This window comes from Equus asinus, chromosome 26, assembly GCF_041296235.1.
Source record: "Equus asinus isolate D_3611 breed Donkey chromosome 26, EquAss-T2T_v2, whole genome shotgun sequence".
Taxonomy (NCBI): Eukaryota; Metazoa; Chordata; class Mammalia; order Perissodactyla; family Equidae; genus Equus; species Equus asinus.
This window is the reverse complement of record NC_091815.1, coordinates 24,835,298-24,863,284: the sequence shown is the minus strand read 5'-3', so window position 1 is coordinate 24,863,284 and position 27,987 is coordinate 24,835,298. Positions and strand designations below refer to the sequence as shown.

Below are 27,987 nucleotides of genomic sequence, written 5' to 3'. Positions count from 1 at the left end.
TTTTCTAAAGGATTTTTTATTAACATTTCATTCTCACAAAAAATACTATTAGGTAGGTATTATTATCACCATTTTAAAACTGAGGCACGGAGGGGAGAAGTGTTTTGCCAGATATCACACAGGTGGAGGTGGAATTATGAGAATTATAGTAAAGCTGTGCCGTGGCTAAAGTCTTTTCCCACACTCCCTGAATTAACAGAATTATTCTCTGCTACAATGCTAGACAAAGTGTGGTCCACGTACTGAGGCTGGTCACAGATGGTTGCTTCTGGTCTGCAAGGAGTTAAGGTACAGATACTGAGAGCAAATGTTTAGAAACCCTTCCAGCAATCTGACAGAGTGAATTCATGTCCATTAAATTCAATAATTAAAAAATGGGGGCTTTCATTATGTATCTGTTTTTCTTTCCATTTCATTTTTCTGATAATCCAATTTTATTGCATTTTATAGAAGTGTTGGTCAACAACCAAGTTGGGGTGGGAGAAGATCCTTTGCCTTGGTCTGAGATGCACTGTAGCAATATCAGTCTGCTAATGTTTCACCAAGACTGGGTGATGCTATCAACCCTTTCAATCAATATATATAGTATAAAACTATTGCTGTTAAGTTTTGAGCATGAAACAAAAGGGATTCCCCTAACAAGTCAAAAATTTCTTAAATGATGAGTTCACTGTTATAAAAGGCATTTTCTAAGGGCCATTCTATCTTCTTCACATTACGCATAGAGTATCCTCACTAATATGATTTCTCTGATGTAAAGTAAGTTGATCACTACGATTAAAGGCCTTCCCACATTCTTTACATTTATAGGGTTTCTCACCGGTATGAATTCTGTGATGTCGAGTCAGTTCTGAATTAACACTAAAGGCCTTCCCACATTCTTTACATTTATAGGGTTTCTCACCGGTATGAATGGTGTGATGTCGAGTAAGTTCTGCTTGAAGACGAAAGGCGTTCCCACATTCTTTACATCCGTAAGGTTTCTCACCGGTATGAAGTCTAAAATGTTGAGTAAGATGATACCGACGACTAAAGGTCTTCCCACATTCCTTACATTCATATGGAATCTCACCCGTGTGAATTCTTTGATGTAAGGTAAGTTGATAACTACAAATGAAAGCATTCCCACATTCATTACATATGTACGGTTTCTCACCAGTGTGGATTCTGTGGTGTTGAGTAAGATGATAGTGACGACTAAAGGTCTTCCCACAGTCCTTACATTCATAGGGTTTCTCACCAGTATGAATTCTGTGATGTTGAGTAAGATGATTGCTACGAATAAAGGCTTTCCCACATTCCTGACACTTATAGGGTTTTTCGCCAGTATGAATTCTGTGATGCTGAGTAAGTTCTGTTTGAAAGCGAAAGGCCTTTCCACATTCTTTACATTTATAGGGTTTTTCTCCAGTATGAATTTTATAATGTTGAGTGAGATTATAGCGACGACTGAAAATCTTCCCACATTCCTTACATTCGTAAGTATTCTCATTGGTGTGAATTCGCTGGTGTGAAATAAGTTGGTTGCTGCGAATAAAGGCCTTCCCACATTCCTTACATTCATAGGGTTTCTCACAAGTATGAATTCTGTGATGTCGGGTAAGTTCTGCTTGAAGACGAAAGGCTTTCCCACATTCTTTACATCCATAGGGTTTCTCACCAGTATGAATTCTATGATGTTGAGTAAGATGATAGCGACTACTGAAGGTTTTCCCACATTCCTTACATTCATAGGGGATCTCACCAGTATGAGCTCTCAGATGTAAAGTAAGTTGATAGCCACAAATAAAGGCCTTCCCACATTCCTTACATTCATAGGGCTTCTCACCAGTATGAATTCTATGATGCCGGGTAAGTTCTGTTTGAAGACGAAAGGCTTTGCCACATTCTTTACATTCATAGGGTTTCTCACCAGTATGAATTCGATGATGTCGAGTAAGTTCTGCATGAAAACTAAAGGACTTACCACATTCTTTACATTCATAGGGTTTCTCACCAGTGTGAATTTTCTGATGTTGAACAAGGTATGAGCCATGACTAAAGGCCTTCCCACATTCATTACATTTATAGGGTTTTACACCAGTATGAATTTTCTGATGTTGACTAATATGTCGTTGTACCCTAAAGGTCTTTCCACAGATCTTACATTCATAAGGCCTCTCACCAGTGTGAATTCTCTGATGTTCAGTCAGTTGGTAATGAAGTCTAAAGGCCTTCCCACATTCCTTACATTCATAAGGCCTCTGTCCAGCATGAATTGTCTCATGTACTCTAAGGTCTCTAACACGACTAAAGGCCTTCCCACATTCCTTACACTCATAGGGTTTCACACCAGAATGTATCCTCTGATGTTCCGTAAGGTGGTAATGAAGTCTAAAGGTCTTCCCACAATCATTACATTCATAGGGTCTCTCCCCGGCGTGAATTGTCTGATGTACTCTAAGGTCTCCCACACGACAAAAGGCCTTCCCACATTCCTTACATTTATAGGGTCTCTCACCGGTATGAATCCTCAGATGTTGAATAAGGTATGACTGTTGTCTGAAAGCCTTCCTACATTCCTTACATTCATACGATTTCTCTCCAGCATGAATTTTCTGAGGCAGAGGAAGAGATATATGTTTTTGGATTATCACTTGACTGATGCATCCCATCTGATGATGTTCTCGTCTCTCAAATTCACGTTTACACTGCAAAGCATTTCTGAAAATGGTGTCCTCATGGATGTAGGTTTTACCTTTTTCCACTGTCTGCAATTGAGATAGATATATTTCACAAACATCCTTGTCTGGAAATAACTTCTCAGTGACATACTTAGACTCCAAATCTGGAAAAAAAAAAAAAAAAGCAAAAAGGAAACAAATGCTGTAATGCAATTTTTCTCTGTGGGGGTGGAATGAGGAGTTGCATCTCATAGTAGAAATAAAAGATAAACTAAAAATAACACACATTAGAAGTAAAGATACAGAGCAGGAGTCAGCAAACTTTTTCTGTGAAAGGCCAGATAGTAAAAATTTCTGGCCTCGTAGGGGATGTGGTCTTTGTCACAATTACTCAGCCCTGCTGCTACAGCACAAAGGCAGCCATAGATAATATGTAATTTAACGAGTGTAGTTGTGTTATAATACTTTGTTTATGGACACTGAAATTTGAATGTCATAAAATGTTTATGCGTCACAAAAATATTCTTTTGATTTTTTTTTCAACCACTTAAAAACAGAAAACCCAGTGTTGGCCTGTGAGCCATACAAAAGGTGATGGTGAAATACTTGGCCCCCAGGCCATCGTTTGCTGGATCCTGGCTTAGAGACCCCTAAGTTATTGTAATACAATTTGAAAGAAGACAGAAAGACCTCAGAAAATGATGTAACTTTAAAAGAGGGTAAAACAGGTGATTAGAGGAACAAGTCAAGTCAGTGTCCTCCAACTTAGGATGGACCTAGGGGAGTTCCTTCCGTATGCTGCTGTTCAGGCACCAACCCAGACAGACAGAATCAAAATCTATAGAAACAGTCCTGGATAGCCGCATTTTTAATCTTTTTCATCAGATGATTTTGATGCAGATCTGTACCTAATTCTTTTCCCAAAGGTTTCTCTTTACCCCTAGAATGAAATCTGAACATCTTACCAGAGACAAACATATTACCACCATATTATCTTGCTTATCTGTAAGACCTGTTCAAGCCACTGTCATCTTTGTTCTCAATCTCCTATCACAATGCATCCTTTTGGATCCTATAATGTGCCACAACTTTTTCTATATCTTAAGGCTTTTCACAGGCTGCCCCCTCTCCCAGGAATTCTCTGACTTTAGTTCTTTGTATGGTGGCTCCTTCTCACTCTTCAGGCCTCAGGTTAAAGGTCACTTCCTCAGAAAGGCCAGCCCGACTGACCACATCTCAGTCAGTCCACATTCTTGGCTCCAGATTCCAGCACTTAGTTCTGTGGCTTTTCCCAGCCACAGACTCACTAATTTTCTCACTTGTTGTTCTGTGTATTTTCCTATACCTGTTTAGAATTTTTGCATCTGTGTTTATGAAGGATATTGATTTGTAGGTCTCTTTTCTCATAATGTCTTTGTCTGGTTTTGGTATCAGAGTAAGGCTGGGCTTGTAGAATGAGCTGGAAAATATTCCCTCCTCTTCAGGTTTCTGGAAGAGTCTGTGTACAATTGACACACAAATGTAAAAACCTAAAACCATAAGAATTCTACAAGAAAACATAGGAGAATAGCTTTGTAACCTTGGGTTTGGCAAAGATTCCTTAGATATGATACTGAAAGCACAATCCATACAAGAAAAAAGTGAGAAATTGGACTTAATCAAATGAAGAGCTGACGCCGTTCAAAAGACGCTGTTCAGAGAATGAAACGACAAGCCACATAACGGGAGGAAAGATTTGCAAATCATACATCTGATAAAGGACTTCTACCCAGAATACATAAGGGATTCTCAAAACTCAACAATAAGGAAACGAATGACTCAATTAGAAAACGGGCAAAAGATTCTAATAAACTTCACCAAAGAAGATATATGAATGAGAAGAAATTAAGCCATGAAAAGTTGCTCAACATCATTAGGCATTCGAGAAATGAAAATCAAAACCACAATATGATACCCCTGCACACCGATTAGTACTGCTAAAATTAACAAGACTGACCACACCAAGTGCTGGCAAGGATGTGGAAGAAACAGAATTCTCCTCTTCTTCTGCTGGGCAGGTAAAATGGTACAACCACTTTGGAAAACAGTGTAGCAGTTTCTTAAAACTTTAAACATATATTTACTGAATGAGCTACCCATTCCTTCCCAGATATTTACCAAAGATAAATGAAAGCATATATCTATACAAAGACTTGTAGGTGAACGTTTATATCAGCTTTATTTATATAATACTCCCAAACTGGAAATAATTCAATGTCCATCAACAGGTAAACAGATAAACAAATTGTGGCATATCCACACAATAAAATACTACTCGGCAATAAAAAAAGGATGAACTATTGATACATACAACAACGTGAATGAATCTTAAAATAATCATGCTGAGGGACGGAAGCTAAACCAAAAAAATCACTGTACGATTCCATTTATACAAAATCCTAGAAAATGCAAACTAATCCACAGTGACAGAAAGCAGACGGGTGGTTGCCCAGAGAGGGCGGAGAGCAGCAGGAGGAAGGAACTATTTTTGCAGGTGATGGATCTATTGATTATGTTGATTGTGTAATAGTTTCACAACATACATCTGTCAACTTATCAAACTGTACACTTTAAATATGTCCAGTTTATTGTACGCCACTTATACATTAATGAAACTTTTAAAAAGTTATCGTACTTGGCCCTGAAAATGGATGCATTTTATATTATCTAAATTATGCCTCAATACATATGATTAAGAAAATGCACCTGCCCTGTACTCACCAATTCCACTTCTACATATTCCCGAGAGAAATGAAAACATACGAACGCACAAGTGATGGTACAAGAATGTTCAAATCGGCTGTATAATATGGTTGGGGAATAAACACAGATGATCTCCACCTCTCCACTGGCTGTTTCCTCTGCCTGGAATGCTCCTCCTCAACATTCACGTGGCCTGAGGCCTTACTTTGTGTCTCTGCTCAGAACAGCCTTTGTTGAGAGCATCTCAATCAGCCCCATGACCCTCCAGCATTCTGTCTCCTTCCTCTGCTTAATTTTCTTCACAACACATATCACAACCTAATATTACCTTATCTGTCTGTTTGTTAATTACGCGTCCCCGTTACTACAATATCGACACCTCCATGACAGCGGGAACCTGTGTCAATAGCGCCTAGACTCTAGCACAGTGCCTGGTTTCAACTAAACAGGAAATTTGTGTTGAATACAATAATTTTAGGCAATGGAGAAATGAATATAAGTGTAACTGTACAAGAGGACTTGGAAAGATAGGTAAAATGGTTGTCAATGGGGATGAAAGAAAACAGTCCCCTCTTTGCAGTGGGAGGAGGGAAACAGAAGAGAAACAAGGAGCAGAGCACTAGGGGTGAAGCGGAAGTGCCTTTGGTAGCTCCTCTTGAGAGGACCTTAGTGTTTTCCAGGTCTCAGGCCTTTTCTGCACAGGCCTTGGGCCTTTGAAGGGAGCTCTGCAGACAGCCTCTCAGGGGCGTGCCTCCCCTGATGTGGTGTGCTCTAACCTGGGGTGGCGTCCCCCTGCCTGATCTGCCGCCACTCACCTGAGCACCAGCTTCTTGTCCCTTCCCTCATTACCATCCAGGGCTCTTTGTCTTGCTCCAGGAAAGTGATCACATCTGGCTTAGGAATGGACCATCCTGCTCATAAGACAGAAATGCCACATGATTTAGAACAAGAACAAAAATTAAAAACAGTGAGCTCAAAATGACTTAATTCAGATTTGGTTATATTTATATTAAACTGTAGGTCAAAATGGTACTTGAGGAAATGAAAAAGGTCCCTGAAGAATATTGACATTTAGATGGACTCATGATCATAGGACTAAACAGGCCAGATGGGGAGGGCAAAGGTCTGCTCTGCTTTTAAAGGCGTATAGACCAGGGTTGAGAACAGACTCTGGAGCCCTTCAGCCTGGGTTCAAATCCTCTGCCACCTACCAGCAGTGTGACCTTGAAAAGTCACTTACCCTCCGTGTGCTGTACTCTTATCAAATGAAAAATGCGGCTGATATTATCTAATTCACAGAGCTGTTAGGAGAATTAAATGAATCAATATTTGCAAGGATGTAAAAGGATACCCAGTACATAGTATTATTTTTGTTGTTGTTACTATTGTGTTGAAAGAAAAATACTGAGTTTCCCAAAACACATCCAGATTCTTCCTCAAAATTCTTTCAGTGCCAAAGCAAAATTCACAGACTAGAACTTTCAATCATAAAGTAGGTTAAAGGGAACATGTCTCTTCTAGAATGGGATGTGTTTGCCTGAATTTTAAGTGGATATTGTTAACCCAACCCACCACCATATAAACCGCAGAGGCTCTTCTGATGATCACAGAAAGCCAGAACCCGGAGACCAGCTCATCTCTCTGCAGACGGGCCCGACGTGAACCCAGAGCAGCTATAGAAATTCCGAGCGTAGACATTATATGAAACCCGGCTTCTCTGAAAATGCTGTAGAACCCAAATCTGGGAATCACTTGGAAAAACAGGCAATTGCAGGAAGGGGCAGAGGGAAGAGCGAAAGTCACTCAGGGATGGGGAAGATGAAGGCGCTGAATGCAGGTGTCCATTTCCAGTGCAATAATGCCCGAGCCATTTCTTTCCAAACTGGGCAGAAATTCAGCTGGTTTCTCAAAACAGACCTCTGAAATTCAACAAAGGAGAAAACTGACATTCCAGAAGCAGACTGTGAATTATCTGCACAGACATCCTTACCCAACGAGGCCAGGTTCCTGTAGTTCTCCAGCATCACGTCCCTGTACAAGGCCCTCTGCGCGGGGTCCAGGCACGCCCACTCCTCCTGAGAGAGGTCTATGGCCACGTCCCCGAACGCCAAGGACATCTGAAATGACAGACCCACGTATTACAAACATTGTTTTACATGTATTTTAATTGTATTTTCCAGGTGGAAAACTGCAGGAAAGTGGCAACATAGCAAGTAAACTGGGGGTCAAGCCTGTGACATGTAGGGAAGAATAAGGAAATTAGTCTTTCTAAAGTGGGGTACCTACATGCTTTTAAAGAACACTGCTGGGACAAACAAAATGTCTGTATACCGTGGGATACCATAATCATCCGAGGGTCTGGATGAATAAATGAATAAAATAAATGAATAAAATGAATAAATGAATAAAATAAGCAAAGTTTCCCAGTGAAATGAAACCATCTAAATAAGCACTCTGCCTGCATTTTAAGTTCTGAATAAATGTGAGTTCCACTCTATTTTTCCTTTCAAGGAATTCAAAAAAGAGAAGTAATGAATTGTTTTTCCCCAAAACTACTCTGAAATCTCTGTCTTAGAAAATAGGACTTGACTGACATTTGATTTCATCAAAACTCAGGTTCACCATTATGCAAGATAACGTCCCAAGCATTCTCCCTTGTTGTAAGGTGACAAAGTCTTGAGCTAATTTATTTATTGGCTGGCTAGTCATCCATCTTGTGGATATATCAGACTAATCCTTTTTTCATCTTTAGGCATTTAGGTTGGACAAAATGTCTGTGGTCTCCCCCAATCCTGTGAGCCTATTTTCATCCCTCATTAGGGATCCGGAGGGTCTTCCTACCTGCTCCCACCATCGTCCCTCAGGAACACTTGTCTGGATCCTGAGCCAGAGGATGCTGATGTAGGATGATCCACAATGACAATGACATCATTGGAGACCAGCATAACCTCCCCAATCACAAAACCGACTTGGTCTGGTTGTTCGTCCCTCTGGGGACCCCCCGGCTCGATCCCTGACGTCCCCATATGCAGGCCTCACACTCCAATCCAGTTTCTAAGCCTCTCAAAGTATATGCTCTCACCACATGCAGACACTCGACACTGACTTCCATCTCATCAACCTGCAAAACTCAGGAGGCTAATGGGACCATCATCTCTGCGTCACGGAATCATGACTCTAAGGAGGGAAGTTCAAATAGTTCCCTCAAGGGACTTCACCTTTCACTGCTCCATCAATGCTCCTGAGAGAGACTGGGCACATGCAGAGGTGATGGGCAGGTGAACACAGGTAAGAGGCAAGAGGGGCGAACGAGGAGGATGCTAGGTTGTGGGGCGGCATCCTTCACTTGGACTGGAGCAATAGGGAGCAGGTTCCGCAATAGGGTTGTGTCAGGAAAGAGGTCTCAGGGTCATGAAAATGCTCACAGGAACTCAAAACCACATCATTTCAAGGAGGAGAAATGCAAACTTACATGGTCCATAGTTCTAGAACTGTCAGTCCTCTTTGGGCTTCCTCCGGAGGAGAAGCAGAGTCCAGAGAAGCCAGGGCTGGGGGAGGGACGAGAGGCTTTGAGACCAGGCGTGTCTCAGAAATCCCAAAGCGACTTAAGGTAATATTACTGTGTTTTGCCTTCTTTCTATTTCCATTCCCACAGTGCCTCATATACCAATCAGGAGAGATAAGAGGGAGTTTGGATAAAGCCAAACCCTCCCTAGGCCACGGAGAACCACCTGTGCGAGTCTAGACACAGAGCAGAGGCCTCCTGCATGAAGCCAGACCAGGAACTCCAGCAGAAGGGTCTCTGGCCCACCCCAATTTCTGATGATGCTGATCTGTAGCTGGGACCAAACTGTCGAGTCCTGCCCTGAGCAGATCCTCTTCCATCCACATCCACCCTCTAGAGCCGAGAAGAGGCCACCCCATCCAAGTCCAAATGTCTTTGATGGCTCAGGTATGTATCTGGACTCCACAGACACACAGGCAGAAAAGAGCAGGTGACATTTCCCACTGCAAAATGCACTTGCCCATGTGTGCTCCTTCCCTGGCCAGAACTACAGCTCCCAGCACCCTCTGGGCTCTGTTCCCAACCAACCCCTATTTCCTAAGCAGGATCATCTGTCTGCTTTCCTGCAGGAAGTCACCGACCACCCCCATCTCTCAACATCAAGGCTGCAGAGGTGTGAATTCGAGCCAATTCTCTCTCAACTCTGGCTTCTTCCTCTGAATCCCAGGATTTCTTCCTCTGAGTGAAACTTGAGCACAGGTAATGCGCTAAGAAATAACAACATACTCTCCACCAAAGTTACTAAGTTTCAATGCCATTCGGGAGATACTTGTTAAAGAAATAAGGAAATATGAGTTGACAGTTCTTAAACTGGCAGATTTAGAAGACTGATGCTATGCCTTATGAACGAGGTCCCGGGGAAATGGATATTTTGTAGCTGGTATGGATGTGTGCAACCTTTCAGGAGGGCATATAGAAGAATGTGAAGGAATTTAACCATACAAACCTATTTCTGAGACTCTGTCCAAAGAAAATGACTGTAAATGTGTATTAAGATGTATGCGGAGAAGGGAGTGGTCAGCATTCTGAGTCCAGCACTAGCTCACTGGTTACGTAAATGACAGACCACCTAGGTAATGAACTATTAAGAAGATATTAAGTACTGTGCTAAACTGGAGAAAATATTTAAAGGATATAGAAAATATTCAGGATATATTGTAAACAGAAAAATCAGCTTAAAAAAACAGAATATACAATATGATTACATTTGTGAAAAATACACACACACGTATATAGAAAGAAAGAGTGAAAGACGGGGCTGGCCCCGTGGCCGAGTGGTGAAGTTCGCGCGCTCCGCTGCAGGCGGCCCAGTGTTTTGTTGGTTCGAATCCTGGGCGCGGACATGGCACTGCTCATCAGACCACGCTGAGGCAGCGTCCCACATGCCACAACTAGAAGAACCCACAACAAAGAATATACAACTATGTACCGGGGGGCTTTGGGGAGAAAAAGGAAAAAAATAAAATCTTTAAAAAAAAAAAAGAAAGAAAGAGTGAAAGACAGACAGGCAGACATCAAGACAGAGAAAGTCCAGAAAGTTATATATCCCTATGTCCAAACTGCTGATCTACATATTTTTGATATTCTTTTTGCTTAAGTATAATCCATAATTTTTAAAACAATTTTAAATATACACAGAGGCATATATATGTATTTCTTTCATTTTTTTTTTTCAGAGAAAGCTCTTCCTCTTTTAAACAATTCTCTTAACTTGGAGAAAAAGCTCAAGACAATCTAAACTCAGCTGTTATATTTTTATTGAACGTCTTTTTCTCCGTTAGCTCCTCCCACCTGAACCGCTCTCTGATTTTTTGTATACGTCCTGTCTATGAATGTACGGCAGTGTCTCGTAGGGACAGATCCTGGCCTCCACGAGGCTTCCTTTCGCGTGCTCCTGACAGATGTGTTCCGGGCAGTTTATTTTGCTCTGAAACTGCTCTTTCAGTGCCGAGACCCTCCAAACTGCTGCCGAATAATCTCGTCCCATTAATCTCACTTTCAATCTAACATCGTCAGAATAAAAACTGCGAGGTATGAAGTTGTGCTATCCAATATGAGGGCCAAGAGCCGCACAGGGCTAGATAAACCCAAATTGAAATTAAGGAAAATTAAAGAAAATTAAAAGTTCAGTTCCTCAGTGGCACTAGCCACATTTCAGGTGCTCAGTAGCCTCATGTGGCTAGCAGCTACCATACTGGAGAATAGAGATAGAGAAGATATATCTGTATGTGGTATGGCAGCACTGGTATGAAGCATAAAATCCATTTATTGCCACAGAGTTCCCCTGAGTTCAGAATACAGTTCTATCATAAGACCCAGCATACTATGTGTCCTTATGTCTGATTTTTTTTTTTTTTTTTTTTTTGGTGAGGAAGATTGTCACTGAGCTGACGTCTGTGCCAATCTTCCTCTACTTTATGTGGGATGCTGCCACAGCATGGCTTGACCAGCAGTGCTAGGTCCATGTCCAGGATCCGAACCTGCAAACCCCAGGCCACCAAAGCAGAGTGCAGAAGAAACTTAACCACTATGCCACCTAGCCGGCCCCTCCTTATGTCTGATATCTGACTAAAATTCCATTTTTAGGCAGTTTTTCTTAGGAAATGGCTATAAAAGCACATTAAGATATAGACATAAGATGTTTATCATGTAACAACTCAGAATAAGCAAATATTACAAATATAAACAGCCACAGGAGTCAACAGGTGTTACAAATTATGGTCAGTTATGATGGCACACTAAGGCCTTATTCATACGGATTACATTGGCCCATATTTATTGTTGGAGAAAGACATTCACGGTGAATTACTGACTGATACACGCAAATTTAAAAAGATGTAAGATTATGGGAGCGATTGTAATTTCATTAATAACGGACTCTGTTGTTAGACTTTCAGAATGCGACAGCCACTAACTTTTCAGTTAGTTTACTGATAAACTAGGGTTAAGAACAGCACCTATGTCATCCAGTTGTCACGAAGACTGAGTTATTACATATATACCGCTTAATGACATGTAATTCCTTAATAAGAGTCAGATAGTATTATTAACATAAAGGACATTCCACGTCCTTTATTCCACTGTTACTAAATAAAATTATTTTTTACTGCTTCTTTTTTTGCAGTCAAATTTGAGTCTCATGTTTACTCTGTTTTACAATGACATTTAAAATATTTTAGAGCCAAACTTTGGAAGTGAAATTATTTTTAACAGTGGCAAAAGAGACTCTCAGAAAGCTAAGCAGGAAATCTCGCCTTGTCTCCACAGTTGTCAAAGAGAGGACACCCTTCTTCAACATAAAACTAGCCAAGAGGATCTAATGAGGCATCAAAAAGGAGAACTTTAATAAGAGGTTCAATCTTATTCTCCTGTCCGATGGAAAGATTTGCATGAATACATGAATATTTACAGTTATTACCGTCTTATTCTGCATTCTAGTATTACAAATCTGTCTTACAAAATGTTCTTTGCATAAGGGAGCTTCAAAAGGTACTTGGGTAGGAGAGGGTATTGCTATGTCCTGTGAGTGCAGCCTTAATCTAAAAAAAGTGTAATCTTGAAGGCCTATCTTATTTGATAAATTTTGCCATAATAATTCTCTCAAGTGATTCGTATAACCCTAAAAGGGGTAAATACCGAGAAGGTTTATCCAATTACAGGGGTTTATTGGCACTTTCTTCTTCCTCCTATATTCATGGAAGTATGAGAAACCTATGGTTAGGTAGAATTACTTTTTCTAAACAGGATTTGGCAAGTGTCTGTCCTTTGTATGTTCCATTAGTACAATTAGTACAATTTCTATTCTGCAGAAACACACACCCCCCCCCATACATATAGAGGTGCACAGAAAAATTCTGCTGAATTACGCCTCCCCAAAAGATTAATAGTGATGCTGAGGCTCTTTTAACTTTCTTCTTCATAAGTCTCTCATGCAACATAACTGAATAACTGATGCTTTTTGCAAAAAATGAGCATTAATTCCATAGTCTTAAGTATACAATAAATCTAAGTCCAATTTTAAAATATTTTAAAATCTGGAAGCAAACTGGTTCAACATATGTGGTAACAGTAGGACAACCACACACACTCGCCTGTCACACTCAATCTCACACACACCCCGCCTGTCACACTCAATCCCACACACGCCCCGCCTGTCACACTCACACACACACCCCGCCTGTCACATTCAATCCCACACACACACCCCGCCTGTCACACTCAATCACACACACACCCCCTGTCACACTCAATCACACACACACCCGCCCCCCGTCACACTCAATCACACACTCCCCCTCGTCTGCTCCTCACGCGCACACAGGCCTGCGGCTCCAGGCACGACGCGCCCCGGGCTCCAGACTTTGGGCAGCAGCCCGTCCCCACCTCCACCCCCACGAGGCGGGCGCCGCCTCACCTAGCACCCACCTCTTCCCCCGCTGCGGCTGCGGCCAATTCACCTGCGGCAGCTGAACACCCAGAACACAGGCAGAGGGCCCTGGGTCGCGGCTAACTCTGCCCCTGGGGCTTCTGGGAAATGTAGTCCGTAGCCGGAAGCCAGTGGACTTGGGCTGCGAATGCGCATGCGCACGCGGGACTGGCGGCTCCAGCCCGGCTCCCGGGGACCGGCTGTGCCAGCCTCCCCAGAGCGCATGCGCTCGGCCTCGGGGTCGCACGCGGGGATGGGCTCGGCGGTCCAGTTCTTCCCCTGAGGTAGTCCCGGCGCTTGGGTGGCGTCTGGTACACAGCAGGAGCCTTATATGTGTATTTTAAAGAATAGGTGCCTGTCCTGAGAGCGTGCGTGTGTCACTGTGAGGGAGGGGACCGACTGCGCCTCTCTGGCTGTTCTGCGTGTGTGCAATGCTGTGGGTGCGAGATGGCATCTGACGGTAGGGAGGCCACAGAAAGTACCCTGGGACTGTGATGCGTGGCTGTGAGCAGTGAGGTGACGGGCTCGGTGGGAGATTGTGGCTGTGCTGGACCGTGAGCGTGGTGATATGTGTGTGATGGTGTGGGCGTGTGGGTCGTTGTGCCACTGGGATCGTTGAGTGGCCGGGCGCAGGCAAGGCTGTAGGAAGGCGGGGGTGTGGGATTTTGAGTATTTGGGTTGGAACATCGTGGGTGCCGGTAGAATTGTGTGTATGATCACGTGCAACCACAGGCCTATGCTTCTGCTGCGGGAAGAGGATATGTTGCATCTTCTTGCAGCATCAGCTTTATTGGAAGACTTGGCCCAAAGATTTGCAATTTATCTGCCAAATAATTTTGTCTTTTTATATAGAATCAAATGAATTTTTTCAGAGAGAAAAATGCAAATCATAGTACCTTTGCTAGAATATGAAAGAATTTTTTCCACTCTTCTCTGCTGTTAGGGGTCTTTGGTGGACCCGTTTGAGAATCTTGGGCTGAGGAAATCGCTTTCTGCTTGCAAAGGCAGTGTGCCAGAGAATAGTGAGCCCACGACTAGCGTCAGCTGTCCTGAATTGTGGGTCAGACTTTTGTTAGTCCTACGTTCTGAAGACAAAACCTGGGCTCATCAAGGCAAGGGACATGTGTAAGGCCGTGCACATTTAGTCCATCAGAGAATGGCTTGCTGTATTTCAAATTATAACACATTTTGCTCTTCCTCTTCCCTTCCTTTTCTGCACAATTCACTCCTAATGTCATAAGATGGGCTCAGAGCAGGGTTTGGGGGCCTGAGCAGGATAAGGAGGTGTTTGTGCAGAGGGTGGCTTGGTGCATGGTGACAGAGCTCACGAGGGGGCATTCCAAGTGGTGGGATGGACCAGCATGGCTGTGTCACTCTCAGCAGGGTAAGGAGAGTGTCCACACAGGAGCACTGCCCTGCATGCGACTTCAGAGCCCAAGCTGGGTGAAGAGGGCATCTGGGTATGAGAACCGCCTAGCATCGAGTGTTGGCGCCCAAATAGGGGCATTGGGGACATTCCTGTGGGTCAGGTAGGAGGTGGTGAGGGTCAGAACCCAAGTAGGGGGAGGAAAGTATCTGCGTGGGGGAGGGGCGGCAGCTGTGATGGGAGTTTGTTACACTCAGGGGGGCTGATCAAGTAAGTAAATATGCTAAGGGCAATGGGAGCCAGGTTTTTCGCTGTCGGAGCAAGGAATTCAGATGTGGAAAACGAGAAAATAAGAATGAACCTTGTGATGTTAGGTTGAAACTAGATGTAATGGTATGAACTCACAATTGTCTGTATCGATAGATATAAATATAAGCAGGTACTGGGCCACTCAGGTCGCCAGGCTCATTTCTGGGGGTTGTGCCACCCTGCTGTCCCTTGCAGGTGTCTGGGTTCCAGCATCTGCCTGGCCTGATGGCTTCCTGCTTCAGCGGGAGTCACCGTGCTGAGTGACTCCACTTGGGCCACCTATCCCATCACGTAAGACAGTATATGCACCTTAAGATCCTGAAGAAAAGGTGAAATGTCCAAGTAATGTTTAGAGATAATTTGTGAGGCCAAGTGAAAAAAAGATGTGGCCATCAGGACATTGGGCACGGCGTTCTTCTGGCTGAAAGTTATCATTCTCCTCCGCTTCCTCTGAGGCTGACGTGGAAGACAGTGTTTGAGTCATCTGGGATGGCTATGGTGTGATCCGTGCCATCATGACATGGCTTCTGGTCTCTGCGGACTGTGGTGACACTTGGCATGTTGCTGCATTGGTACTCCGAAATCAACAGTCATTTTTAACTGCCTAATGGTACACACGCTGTCATCTCATCTGACACAGGCTTACTGATCCTGGGTAGTACCCAAAGGAAATATTACTAAAGAATCGTGAAACCTGCAAAAATGCTAGAGATGATGGACATGTGTCCACAGTGTTGCTGCATAAAGCCAGGGGGCAACCTTTATTGCAGTGATCGCAAACATATCTTCAGAAAATGGATCGTCACTGCCTATGGGCGGACAGTGGTGTAGGAATTTCTGTTTCAGTGGAAACCTCCCCCCCGGTCCTTGGATAATGTTTACACAAGTGTTATAATTAGTTGTTACATTATACATTTCTATTTTGGGCACCTTTATATGTGTTATTTTTTACAATTAACAAATAAACAAAAAGGTTTACATATATTTAAATTTTTTCTTCCCCTCTTCTTTGCAGAGTGGAACAGAAGAAAGATATCTGTATTTCCCTTGGCAGGAAAATACTTGCTTTAAAGATTCCACGTCTAAGGGGCTGGCCCTGTGGTGTAGTGGTTAAGTTCACACGCTCTAGTTTGCCAGCCCCAGGGTTTGCCAGTTGGGATCCTGGGTGTGGACCTACACACTGCTCTTCAAGCCATACTGTGGTGACATCCCACATAGAAGAACTAGGAAGGATATACAATCGTGTACCTGGGCTTTGGGGAGAAAAAAAACAAAGAGGAAGATTGGCAACAGATGTTAGCTCAGGGCCAATCCTCCTCACCAAAAAAAAAAAGATAGATTCCACTTTTAAGATGTAAGAGTGCCCAGGCTGTTCAGCAAATCGCTTTACACAGTAGTATATAATTGAGAACGGAAACCCTGACATCTAGGAACTGGTCTGACACTTACAGGTAGGCCTCAGTGGTGTTGAAAGCCGGCCTGGTGCTCACATTTAGGTCACGTTATGCTCCTGTTGGACATAACGATCTCACAGAACTCTCAGATCAAGGTCACTCTGAGACCATAATGAAGGGAGAGGAAGCAAGGCCACTTCATAATTTTGTCTAAGCACAGACAAAAACAAGGTCTCTGGGCAACCCACACAATATACCCCAAGCCCCCTCCCCCCACTAATGTGGGTGGCCCCTGCTTCTTACCAGTCACAGCTTTAGCCTCCTCACTCTGGTCTGCCTTCACTATGGGTAAGATTGATGACTGTCCGATCGTCATAAAATTCCTCTTGCTTCCTGACAGCATCCAACCCAGAGCAAAGTCCTGCTTCCTGAAACTCGCCCCAAATCACCTAACACAACCCCAAAAACTTGAATAAGTCTTTTCTAACACCCTCTTCCTGAGACGCCCAGCAGTTTCCCCTGGTGTGTGTCCCTCCTTGTTGTAAGCACTAACCCCAGTTTATTCAGCTACAGGCGTGTTCCTGGGGTCTGCGGCTGGAGGGCGCTGACGTAACACATGTAGTTAATTGTAATGTTATTCTTGTGGCAGCTTCTGCTCCCACTGGTCTCGGCCCCTTGCTTACTTTCAAAATGCAGAAAGTGACTTTGAAATGCAGAGCGCTGCTCCGGAGGCCTTGAACCCCTGGAGAAATTGTATTAACCAAGGTCACTCTTGCCTAGTTTTTTGGGGTCATTTGACCTAAAGGAAATGGAGAAAGGCCCCGTAAAGTGTCATGAGGATGGTTAGAGAAAACAAATGGTCTCCGCCTCGGGCTCTCCAGATCTTCTCCAAGATTCTCCGGGAGCTTTAACTTGGATGAGGGGTCAGGGCAAATGTAAAAATGACTCGAAAACCCTAGAGAACAATCCGTCCTAATCATCTTTCAGGTTCCTTCATATTTTTCTGAGACCACGATTAAAGGCCAGCTCTGTCAAGCAGAGAAAGTCGACCCCGTCATTAGAATAGAACTTCAGGGTTTCCTTCCTCGGCCTCCGCTCTGCACCACGAGGTCCTTGACCAAGGGACCGGGTCTGATTCATCTCTGAAACGTGACTCCCTCCAGAATGGAGGCCACGGAAGGGGGCGCGAGCGAACACGTCCCAACAGCAGCAACACCAACCAAAGCACCGGATTACAGTCCTGCTGAGGGAGCAGTCTGTTTTATGGACTCAGAGAGGGTATCTTGCCAGAGAGGTCTTCACAGTTCTTGCGAAGGACTGCGGGGTTCCCTCCCCGTTAGCTGGTGCTTTCTGCTGTTCATGTCTGTATTTCACGCACTCCGCCATTCTTGGGACGGGGGCATGACACCTGTTTAACAGATGAGGACTCTGAGTGACAGAGTGTAAGGCAGATGCTTCAAGTTGCCGGAACCCACAATCCTGACCCCAAGACGGATGATCCTTTCAGGTGGTGGCAATATTCTGTCGCCTCCACCCCCACCCCCGCCTCCCCCGCCTGGCCCCGTTCTTTTCTTTTCTTTTTTTTAAAGATTGGCCCCTGAGCTAACAACTGTTGCCAATTTTCTTTTCTTTTATTAATTCTTCTCCCCAAAGCCCCCCCGCACATAGTGGTGTATTCTAGTTGTGAGTGCCTCTGGCTGTGCTGTGTGGGAGGCCACCTCACCGCGGCCTGACGAGCGGTGCCACGTCCGCGCCCAGGATCCGAACCAGCAAAACCTGGGCCGCCGAGGTGGAGCGCACGAACTCAACCACTTGGCCACGGGGCTTGCTACCCTCCCTCCCCCTATTATTTTCTTTGCTGTCACTTCTGGGGCACGTGGCTTTGTTCTCTTTCCCAAGTCTCTTCGCCCTCCATCACTGATGTTGAGGGTGTGTTTCGACACTTCAGCAATTTCCCTCCTTTACCCTCCCCCTTCCAAATGTCTACTGGCTTTAAGATTCTTTTTTCCCCCGTGGTTTTGTTATTGTCATTTTTTTAAGTATCTAAAAGGTCAGATATTGTAGAAAGTGTGTAACAAACCCGAAGCGTTCCCGTGGCACCCCCGCCCCATATTTCTGTCTACTTCCAAGAGACGACTACTTCCAGTTCTTGTTTCTTTGGAAATTTACTTCCATTATTTCTAAGTGATAGGCTTTTGTCAACTTATCAGTTTTAGATATTAGTAACTACTGAATGTGAAAGATGACTTGAGGTGGCTTCACTACCCCCTTTTTTCCTCCTTGCCCTGCCTGCTTGAGCTCACTTACTCCCATCTTCAGCACAGCACCCTCTCGCTCCGTGCCCCAGCCAAGACCGCGGTCCAGCCTTTCCAGGGTAAACCTGCGGTCTTCAGCCAGGCCGGAGACGGTCACAGGACCCGGACTAACAACAGCTCGTGGATTGACTGCACACCAGGTTCCAAGCACGCTGCACGTAGGAACTCTGATTTGTAGATAGCCTTTCTTTTACCCAGTCCTCCTCTTCCAGCCCTCACCCCCAGAACCGGGCACTTCTCACTTCTGATGGGACCCTGCCTGGGTTTCCCTCCGTCCAGGTCTGTGTTCCTCAGGTCTGCTACTCAGTGAGCAGGCATCTGCCACTTTGCAAAAGGGTGTTGCTGCCGTCTCCTCTGCTCCTGTCCTTGTGACTCACGCCTCGCTCTCTTACCTCCTTACTGTGTCAGTGAGGTTCCAGGAGCGGGAGCAGTTCATTCCCCGCTCAACCTGCCAGGCTTCTCTGGAGCAATCACCGCCGCCCTTCCAGGACCTGTGACTCCCCGACTGTTTTTCCTTATATCTTCCTCCCATCTCACTCTGAATAGATAATGACATTTGGATATTTGTTCCAGAAACATTAGCTGAATGTCCACCATGTGCAGGCGCTGGGACCTGAACTGGAATCAAGGTACGATCCCTGACCACAGGGGGCTCCGCTCTGGAGGAGGGGACATGAGCAGCGCCAAGCAGGGCACGTGCACAGGGCTGGGGGGGCGCAGGGGAGAGTTCCTGCCCCACTTGGGGCACCAGGGAAGGCTGCCCCTGCCGAGGTGTCTAAACGGACATACCTCAACAGAGAGTGCGCAGTGGTCCAACCAAACGCGTCTGTGCCCCAACGAGACCGTGTGGAGCAGAGCCAGAGACCTTCGCGGACCCCAGGCATCCACCTTCCCCCGCCCTCAGCATGCTCTGGCGACTCTGCAGGGTCAGCTCTTTGTCCTTCATACTCCCTCTGAGTGTGACAAAGGCAGGAACTGCCAAAGACTCAAATGGTTTTCTACCTGTAGGAAACGGGGTTGGGGAGACGTATGGGGCTTTATTCTGTGGTCAAGGGCTGAGGACTGAGGTTCATTTTCCATCTCTTTCCCCAAGTTTCTGAAATGATCTGGTTGGAATTCTTGCTTCTCTCTCAAGCTGTAACCCAGGCCATGTGTCTCAGCAGCTCATCTGTGAGGAGAGCAGGAGGCACACAGAGGATCCTAGTCAAGGCCCAGGTTCTCCGAAGGAGGTAAACTGCTACAAGGAAATTAAACGGATTCAACTTTGTATATTTATTGAATAAACCAATCCCGGGTAAAGAGAAATGAGAACTAGGTCTTGGGACAGAGGTTGGGGAGGTGAGGGAAGTCCCCGGCCCCTGGGAGTGGGGACAGGGGTCACTTGTAAAACTCATGCTCCTGCTCGTCCTTCTTGATGACCGTCTTGTACGCCTTCTCGAAGTCCTTGGCCAGAACAATGTAGCGGTTCTCGCGGACGGCCAACATTCCGCTCTGTTGAGGGATGACAGTTACAATCTACTCCCTGTGCCCCCCACCCTAGGGATGGTGGAGGAAGAGACAGACGGGGCCCGAGACCCCAGGGAGACCATGAGGGGCCGAAGGACTGCAGCAGAGTGGTCTCGAAGAGGAAGGTCTTCACACGGCCCCTGCCCGGATCCAGAGAGAAGCCATCACTCACCTCCTGACAGATGGAGTTGATGTCGGCTCCTGAAATCTTATCTGGTCGGGCCACATCTGCAGCGTGTGACTTAAGGAAAGCACTCTAGGTGGAAGCCTAGAGCTGGAAGCCATCCTTGGGCTCTCCGTCCCCAGCCCCCGCCCTGGCTGTGGCGATGGCAGAGGTGGAGCTGAAGATCCACGCCCCTTCCCAGCTGGGACCCTCCCTCACGTCCAGGGCAGGATACAATCTTCCAAGTCAACCTCCTCGGAGAGATTCATCTTGCTGGTGATCGTGGAGAAAATCAATCTCTTCTGACGGCGGTCAGGGAGGGGAAATTCAATTTTCCGGTCCAGGCGTCCCGGCCGCAGCAGGGCCGGGTCCAGCGTGTCTGCTCGGTTCGTGGCCATGATCACCTGGCATTGGGGACAGCCCGGCTCAGGCCTCCATCCGCACTACACCCTCCTTCCTTCGTGATGCCTGCCCCCTCCCATGCCAGCCTCCCTCCTTCCCTGACTCCCACACTCCACCTCCCCCTGCCCATCCCGAACCCCAAACCTTGACGTTGACATTCTGGTCGAATCCATCCATTTGATTCAGCAGCTCTAGCAGGATTCTCTGCACCTCCCTGTCCGCTGGAGAGCGTGCAACACAGTCAGTCCATGGCATGCCGTACAACAAGCCTGCCCAAGACCCCAGGTCCTGTCTGGGCATCACTCACCCCCTGTCTGTGCGTCGAATCTTTTGGTGGCGATGGCATCAATCTCATCTATGAAGATGATGGCAGGTGCATTCTCCTTGGCCAGGCGGAACACGTCCCGGACCATGCGGGGGCCTTCGCCCAGGTACTTCTGTACAAACTCGGACCCCACAACCCGGATGAAGGCAGCTGACGGCAGGATGACAGGGGTTAGATGAGGATGGGCCCCCTGTGGGGCCCATTCTGCTTTAACGGACACTGAGGATCCCCTGAGGACAGCCCTTTCTTTGGACACCCACTCCAAGCAGCCAGGTCATTCTCTCATGCCCTGGGCTGGGTCCCAGATCCCGCCAGAAGACCAGCCATCTGCTCGTGTCCCACAGCGACCCAGCAGCCCAATCACAAATCCTGCCCACACGTGTCGTTTTTTGGCCCAACATTAAAAAATCAGGATATTAAAAAAAGAAAAAACAAATCCGTCTGTGCTCCAACACGCGCGTATGGAGAAGAGCTAGAGACGTTCGTGGAAACCAAGATACAAAAAAATCTGGATTTCCAGAGGGCTTGAAAAATCAGTAAGAAAACAGAGAGGCTGTCCACACACTAGGGCATCATACTGCCTCAGCAAGGCTCCGAGTTCTGTTGGCTACAAGGACCCACTTGTGAATATTATGCAAGAGTCAGGGACCCCAAACACATGTTCTGGCATAAGCGGCAAGTGGCAATGAGGCTGAAGACAGGTTTGTTCCAGGCCTCTCTTTTGTAACCTGTTTCTTAAATTTCAGCTGGTTTGCTAGTGACTGGATGTGGCTTTGTGTTGCCCAGAGCAACCTCCGGGACCCTCGGTGCAGCCACCACAGAGGAGGGAGTCACACAGGCCACTGTGTAGAGCTGGTGGTTTAATCCCATAAACTAGGAGTTGTGCAAATTGCGGTCCTGCCTCGACACGCCCTAAAATTCAGAGTTCACAGCTGGCTCAAGGGGTCCCTCCTCCCGAGGACCTGCGTCACCTGAGGGCTCGTTCAACATCCAAATCTCGGGCTTTCTGACTTTTCCTGCCCTAAACGCACCCCAACCGCCTTGCTTTTGGCCCCACATTTACTTGGCTGCTCTGCAGGCGTCCAAGCTGAAAATCCTGGGATTCCCAGATCTGACCCTGGCCCCTCGGCCTGCCTCTGCCCCTCCATCATTGCAGTCCCGCCCCACGCTCGCCTTCCCTGTCCTCCCGGTCTCTCAGTGCGTCTCAGTGAGTGTTTCCTGGTCACTGGAATGCAGCGTGTCCCACTCCAGCTCCCCCTACGCCAATCTGTTGTTCCCCAGCCCTGTGAAGGTCATCAACCAGCACTCGATGGCGCCAGCCCGAGACCGGGACTTGCTCCTAACACCCCCTTCTTGCCAACCACATCTGGTCAACAAGTAAATCCTATCACTCTTACCCCTTAACCCTACCTCTCTTCAGTCCATCCCCGAGGCCCCCACCCAAGGCCACCCTTATCTGTCCTCCGGATCACTAGTCTTCTAACTGGCTGCCAGATTTCTCCTCCTGCCAGTTCACCTCCAGCTGCCAGAACAGTCTTTCAAAGCACAGCCCCTCCCTCAGCCAGCCATTCAACAAACATTTTCTCAGTACCTACCACAGTTCAGTTACTGGGAGGGCCCTGGAAACATAGAAAAGAACCAATGCACAAGGTCCCTGACCTGTAGAGTTTAGTCAGGGTGTACTCACAATTCTCTAATTGAGTTCTTTCCCACCCCAGGGCCTTTACACATGCTATTCCCTCTGACTTGGATGCCCTCTCCCAACTGTGTGCCTGACAAACTCCTCACACCTCGCTTCCTCTGGGAACCCCTATCAGAGAGGCCTAGTCTGCGTGGATTGACACACTCTCCTTTTAGGGCAATCCCACTACCCTCCTTGCTTCCCTGGAGCATTTGCTACTCTGCAGACTCTCCCCACTTGACCTCCCCTCCAACCGTGAGCCCCCGTGCCCACTTGGCTTTAGCTGCAGGGGCCTCCTCGCTGTTCCTAGAATACAGCTTGGCACATATTAGGTGCTCAATAAATATCCTCTCAATGACTGAGTTCTAAGTGTGTATCAGTCCTTTCCCCAGTCACACTGGGAGATTCTCCAACGCAGGGGACACGTCTGACGCATCGCCGTCTCCCAGCCCAGGGCCTGCGAGAGCAGAAGCCCAGTGAACTGCTAAGCAAATGGATCATGACCATGGCTAACATTTACTGTCCACTTACCTCGGGCCACATATGGGTCTAGAAGCTTTATATTGATTTAATCCTCTGAATAACCCAGAAAAATAGGGATTGGAGTCACGGAGAGGCTAATTCACTGAGCAGTTACATAAACTGACTTCCTTACATAAGTTGGTCACATGAACTGACTTACTCAGCAGTGCTGGGGAGCCAGCTTTCAAACTCCCTGACCCACAGGTATTAGGATTTTAAGATGTGCCAAGGCCTGTCCCCAGGCTTTACAAACAGTAATACAGTGACTTTCAGACATTTCTGTCTGGAACCTACACTAAGAAATACATTTAGAAACAACCACAAGCATGTATGTGTGTGCCCACGTGTGTGCAACGTTTCAGAAAACAAGACGAGTGCTTACTATGTGGGATAGATTCCGCCATTTCTGGTTCTGTTGCATTTTTTAAAATGCTGGTGGCAACTCATGAATTTGAATTCATTATTACTAACGGGTCACAACGCACCGGAGGAAGAACAGTGCGTTATTTCATTCACTCCTCACAATCAGGCTGCAAAGTGAGTCCTCCATTACATGAGGAAACTGAGGCACGAGGAGGTGACGTCACCTCCCCAGGACGGCACAGCTAGTAAGGAAGATGCACACCGGGGCTCTGACCCCAGGGCGCGTGTTCTTACTCACTGTGCTGTGTCAGTTCCAGGGCAGAATGAAAGACACGGGGCGAGGCCCTCGGAAGAGCCCAGGACAGAGCTCGGGAGAGGCGCCGAGCGGCTCACCTGTCGTGTGATGGGCCACGGCCTTTGCCAACATGGTCTTCCCGCAGCCAGGCGGGCCGTACATGAGGACGCCTCGGGGAGGATCAATGCCGATCTGGAATGCAGAGGTGGAGAAAGAAGGATGAGCCAGGGAGTCCTGTCACCCACTCCAGCGAGGCCTCTCCCTTCCCTGCCACCCAGCGCCTCACCTGCTTATAGAGTTCGAAGTGCGTGAGCGGGAGCTCCACGGCCTCCCGCACCTCCTGCTTCTGGATGTCCATGCCCCCGATGTCGGCGTACATCACGTCTGGCTTCTGGTCTGGTGGGAGAGCAGAGCCGGGGCTCCCAGCCTGGCCCACAGGGTCCCTTCGGGCCTCCCCGGCCCTGGGCTGCCCCGTTACCTGAGGTGAGCATCATTATGCTGCTGTCGGCCTCAGGAGGCAGCACGTCCACCAGGGCGTTGCTGTGCTTGTGGAGGGCCACGGAGGCGTTGGGCTTGAGCAGCTCACGGTCAATGGTGCTCAGGATGCGCACGTAGTAGTTGGAGCCTTTGGGAAGGCGACAGGAAGGGAGAGGGGAAAATGAGAAGAGCCAGAACCTCAAAACTCGTCCCTCCCCGCCACCTCACAGTTGCACCCTCCAGGCCACCAGTATCTCTCACTCAGACCCCAACTGGCCCTCCTGGCCTCTGTCTTGCCTCCTCCAGTCCATTCCCCACATCCACATGAACAGCAGCATCTATCTTTAGCTCCAAATCTCTCTTGAGGCCCAGCCCCAGGGGACCAGCAGCCTCCTGGAATGCCCCCACTGGACGTCACCCGTCTCTCTCTCGTTCACCACATCCCAATGTGTTCTCGGGATCGTCCTCCAAATTGGGCTGCCCCTCCTGTCTGGCTCAGGGAGGCCCACAGTCCCGGGTCACCAGGCAGAGCCGCAAGCCTCGTGCTGGACCTTTCTCTCCTTCCCACCACAGTACATCAGTCGCTGTGACCTTCCACCCAGCCTCCCGAATGTCTCTCCACCACCCTCTCCTCTCCTCCCCGTGGCCCCTGCCCTGATCCAGCCCTGTCCTCTCCCGTCCAGGTCTCTGCACCGGACTCCGCCCTATTCACCCAGCCTCCAGTGCCAGCTCTCCGATCCACCTTCTACATATATGGTGGTGATACACACATCTCTTTCCAGTCTCAATCTCTCTCCTGACCTTCAGGCCCGGCTGTCCAGGTCCAGCAGCCTGCCGGACACCTCCCTGTGATGGCCTAGACTGCCCTTGCTGTCTCCCTCCAGACCTCCTCCTCTGCCCGTGTCGCCATCTGAGGGATAGCCCCACTGTCCCCCTAAGGCCTACAGGTCAAAGACACAGGCCTCATTCCGGGTATCCACCATTCACCACCTCACCACCAGCCCATCAGTCCAATTCCAGGTCTGGTCACACCCCTTTCTCCACCTTTATAAGAACAGAGCTTGGACCAAAGGAACAGAGGCCAGAGGCAAAAAAAAAGACAGAGAAGATGCAGAGACAACGAGCATCCTGAGGGCAGGCCTGGACCCATGCTAATAACAGCAGCTACCACATACTGAGTCCTCCGAGAGCCCAATCTCTTAACACTTCACCCACGGTTTCAAACTGCAGGTCCCAACTCAGTAGTAGTCATGAGGTCAATTTATAGGGTCATAGCCAGAACATTGTTTAAAACAAAAACAGACTAAAGCAGAACAGGAAACATCAGAGTGTGTCACACATAGTAGGGCTAAACATGATTTGGTGAAACTTATTGTATATGTTTAGTGTATACAGATGTATATATGTATACATATATATAAAAAATACACACGTGTATGGAGAGAGAGAGAGAATGTGAAACATTTTGCAAAACACCCTTTACACAGTCTTGCCTCGTTTGCTGCTGTAAGACCCTAGCACTGTTCCTGGCACGTGGCAGAAAACAGTCACCAGTCATTGAACGAACAGATGAGTGGAGGAGGCGCGCCCTCGCCACCCACCCGCGCACCTGTGGTGGAGCCCACGATGGCTGTGTTCTGATCCACAGCCTCCAGAAACTGTCCGATGACAAGCGGGATGCTCTGGATGCGCTTCACCTCCTCCTGGGCGTGGAGGAACTCCTTCTTCAGGTTCTTCTGCTCATCCTTGATGTACTCCTCCTGTACCTCCAGGAACTCCAGCTCCTGCTGCAGCTTCTGTGGGCACAGAGCGGAGAGGTGAGGGACGGCTCCGGGCCTTGCTGAGCCACGGAGCGGTGGACGGTGGGTGGAGGACGGGACGTCGGGTCCTGTGCACCATCTGGATTGGGGCTGAATGTACCTTGTAGCGGCTGTACAGGTCCTCCAGGTCCTCTGGCTCGGGTCCCAGGAAGGACAGGCCAGTCTGGGGCCGTGACACAGACAGGGCTGGGATCTCATCCTAGAACAAGGGGAGAAACTCAGGTTGGAAGAAGAGGGTCCCTTCATGAAAGAATCTAGAGCCCCCTCGCCACTCACCATGAATCACTCAGCCTCTAACAGACTCCTGACACCATTTGGCCCCTCTAAACAGACCCTGGAAACCTCTCAGCCCCCTAAATAGTCTCCTACTGTCATCCAGCCCCTAAAAGGCCCCTTCTATCAACTGGCCCCCCCCAAACAGATCTTCTGCTATCATATGCCACTTGTAACATGTCCCCAAAGTCACCCAACTCCCAACTAGGGCCTAAATTTCACATCACCTCCTTACCAGACCCCAATGCCCCCAGCCCCCCTCAACAGGTTCCTAATGTCATATGGCTCTCTCATAGAGAGAAAAGTCACCATGCCTTCAGACAGTTCCAACATTACCGGGTTTCCCCCGGAAGATCCCTCATGTCACAGAACCCCAACTCACATGAGCCCCTTTATGTCATCCAGCTCCCCAGGGAGCCTCCAAACATCACTCGCCCAGACCACAGATATTACTTAGCACCCCACACCGGCCTAGACGAACATCAGTCAACTCCCCAGCCCAGCCTCAGACATCATTCAGCCCCACGGCCGAGCCCCAAACATCACTCCCACCCCGACACATCCCCAAGCCCGCCGGGCCACCCATGGCACGAGGCACTCCCAGCTAGACCTCGGAATCACTCAGTCCCAAGCACCTCTAACGTCACTCATCCCGCAGCCCCGCTTTCCCAGCCTCACTGCCAGGCTAACATCGCTCGGGCACCCAGCCAGGCCTCGGGACGGCACCAAGCTCTCCACCGAGGCCTCCGAAATCACCCAGACCCGGCCCGGGACCCCCGCAGTCATTCAGCACCCCTCCCGGGCCCGCCCCGCCCTCTCCCCGCGAGCCACGCGCCCCCGGACCTGAGTTTTCTCCCCCAGGATGCCTATCTCCTCCATAGTGACCAAGCCGGCCTCTGTGCAGCCGGGCCAGATCCAGTCACCGCTTCCGCTGACGCTACCGGAAGCCCTGGGCCTGAGTGGATTCTGGGAAATGTAGTTTAAGACGTCGCTGAGAGCGGGCGAGACAGGCCGCATAGGAACGAGGGAAGGGAAGGCCTTCCCCTAGGCTCCGCCCCCAAGATTCGCTCATGCGCTCTCCGTATCGCGCGGGCGGGCCCGGGGCGGTGCGCGTGCGCAGTGGCGCCATCTCGGGCAGCCCCCTCGGGCTGGAGTTTTCTCGCCAGTGGGCGGCGCTGCCCTATTGCTCTTTTGACAAAGGAACTCACCAATCCGTCAGGGAGAGATTGGTGGCCAAGTGCTCTTCGCACTCGTTCGGTGGCAGGGCTGGAGATGCCGTGGGCCGGGGTCCGCAAAGGAGGTGTTTTAGGGGGTCTCCACGTGGGCTGTGCCTGAGGATTGGCCCCCGCGCAGGGACGGGGAGGCCCTGGCTGCTCCTGA

General features: G+C 47.9%; 2 protein-coding genes and 1 long non-coding RNA gene across 9 annotated transcripts; 1 reads left to right on the top strand and 2 right to left on the bottom strand.

Annotated features, from left to right (window-relative positions):
* ZNF546 (zinc finger protein 546) lies at positions 1–13,581 on the bottom strand. 7 transcript variants are annotated; one of them, XM_070499185.1, is made up of 6 exons: positions 13,396–13,513; positions 8,878–8,953; positions 7,396–7,522; positions 6,221–6,316; positions 2,738–2,827; positions 1–2,597 (listed from the first exon to the last, which is right to left on the bottom strand). In XM_070499185.1, exons 5-6 carry the CDS (start codon positions 2,810–2,812, stop codon positions 711–713), a joined length of 1,962 nt encoding a protein of 653 aa, XP_070355286.1. In that variant the 5' UTR covers positions 2,813–2,827; positions 6,221–6,316; positions 7,396–7,522; positions 8,878–8,953; positions 13,396–13,513; the 3' UTR covers positions 1–710. The 7 variants fall into 7 exon arrangements, with proteins under 7 accessions (XP_070355286.1, XP_070355284.1, XP_070355288.1 ...); XM_070499183.1 differs by having other exon boundaries at positions 1–2,827; positions 13,428–13,581; XM_070499187.1 differs by lacking the exon at positions 8,878–8,953 and having other exon boundaries at positions 13,396–13,499.
* LOC123281112 (uncharacterized) lies at positions 13,567–20,685 on the top strand. The gene is made up of 4 exons (XR_011498620.1): positions 13,567–13,680; positions 19,354–19,409; positions 19,916–20,009; positions 20,321–20,685. It is a non-coding gene; the product is annotated as an uncharacterized lncRNA (long non-coding RNA).
* Positions 20,029–27,660, bottom strand: PSMC4 (proteasome 26S subunit, ATPase 4). The gene is made up of 11 exons (XM_014860244.3): positions 27,451–27,660; positions 26,435–26,533; positions 26,124–26,310; positions 24,516–24,662; positions 24,324–24,433; positions 24,136–24,229; positions 21,159–21,326; positions 20,996–21,072; positions 20,685–20,853; positions 20,459–20,514; positions 20,029–20,271 (listed from the first exon to the last, which is right to left on the bottom strand). The coding sequence occupies exons 1-11, from the start codon at positions 27,622–27,624 to the stop codon at positions 20,158–20,160; spliced, it is 1,395 nt and encodes a 464-aa protein (XP_014715730.2). The 5' UTR covers positions 27,625–27,660; the 3' UTR covers positions 20,029–20,157.
* Positions 27,661–27,987: the final 327 nt, after the last annotated feature.

What these genes read in the sequence shown, in the direction of transcription:
- PSMC4 (XM_014860244.3), bottom strand. Translation starts at nt 27,624, where the DNA reads ATGCGGCCTGTCTCGCCCGCTCTCAGCGACGTCTTAAACTACATTTCC. An exon ending in TCCTGGGGGAGAAAACTCAG is followed by an intron (nt 26,534 to 27,450) that starts GTCCGGGGGCGC and finishes CCCTTGTTCTAG; the next exon opens with GATGAGATCCCAGCCCTGTC. An exon ending in CGTGGCCCATCACACGACAG is followed by an intron (nt 21,327 to 24,135) that starts GTGAGCCGCTCG and finishes TCCTGCCGTCAG; the next exon opens with CTGCCTTCATCCGGGTTGTG.
- ZNF546 (XM_070499183.1), bottom strand. Translation starts at nt 13,552, where the DNA reads ATGCGCATTCGCAGCCCAAGTCCACTGGCTTCCGGCTACGGACTACAT. An exon ending in TGGGTGTTCAGCTGCCGCAG is followed by an intron (nt 8,954 to 13,427) that starts GTGAATTGGCCG and finishes TCCCTCCCCCAG; the next exon opens with CCCTGGCTTCTCTGGACTCT. An exon ending in GTTCTAGAACTATGGACCAT is followed by an intron (nt 7,523 to 8,877) that starts GTAAGTTTGCAT and finishes CTGTCATTTCAG; the next exon opens with ATGTCCTTGGCGTTCGGGGA.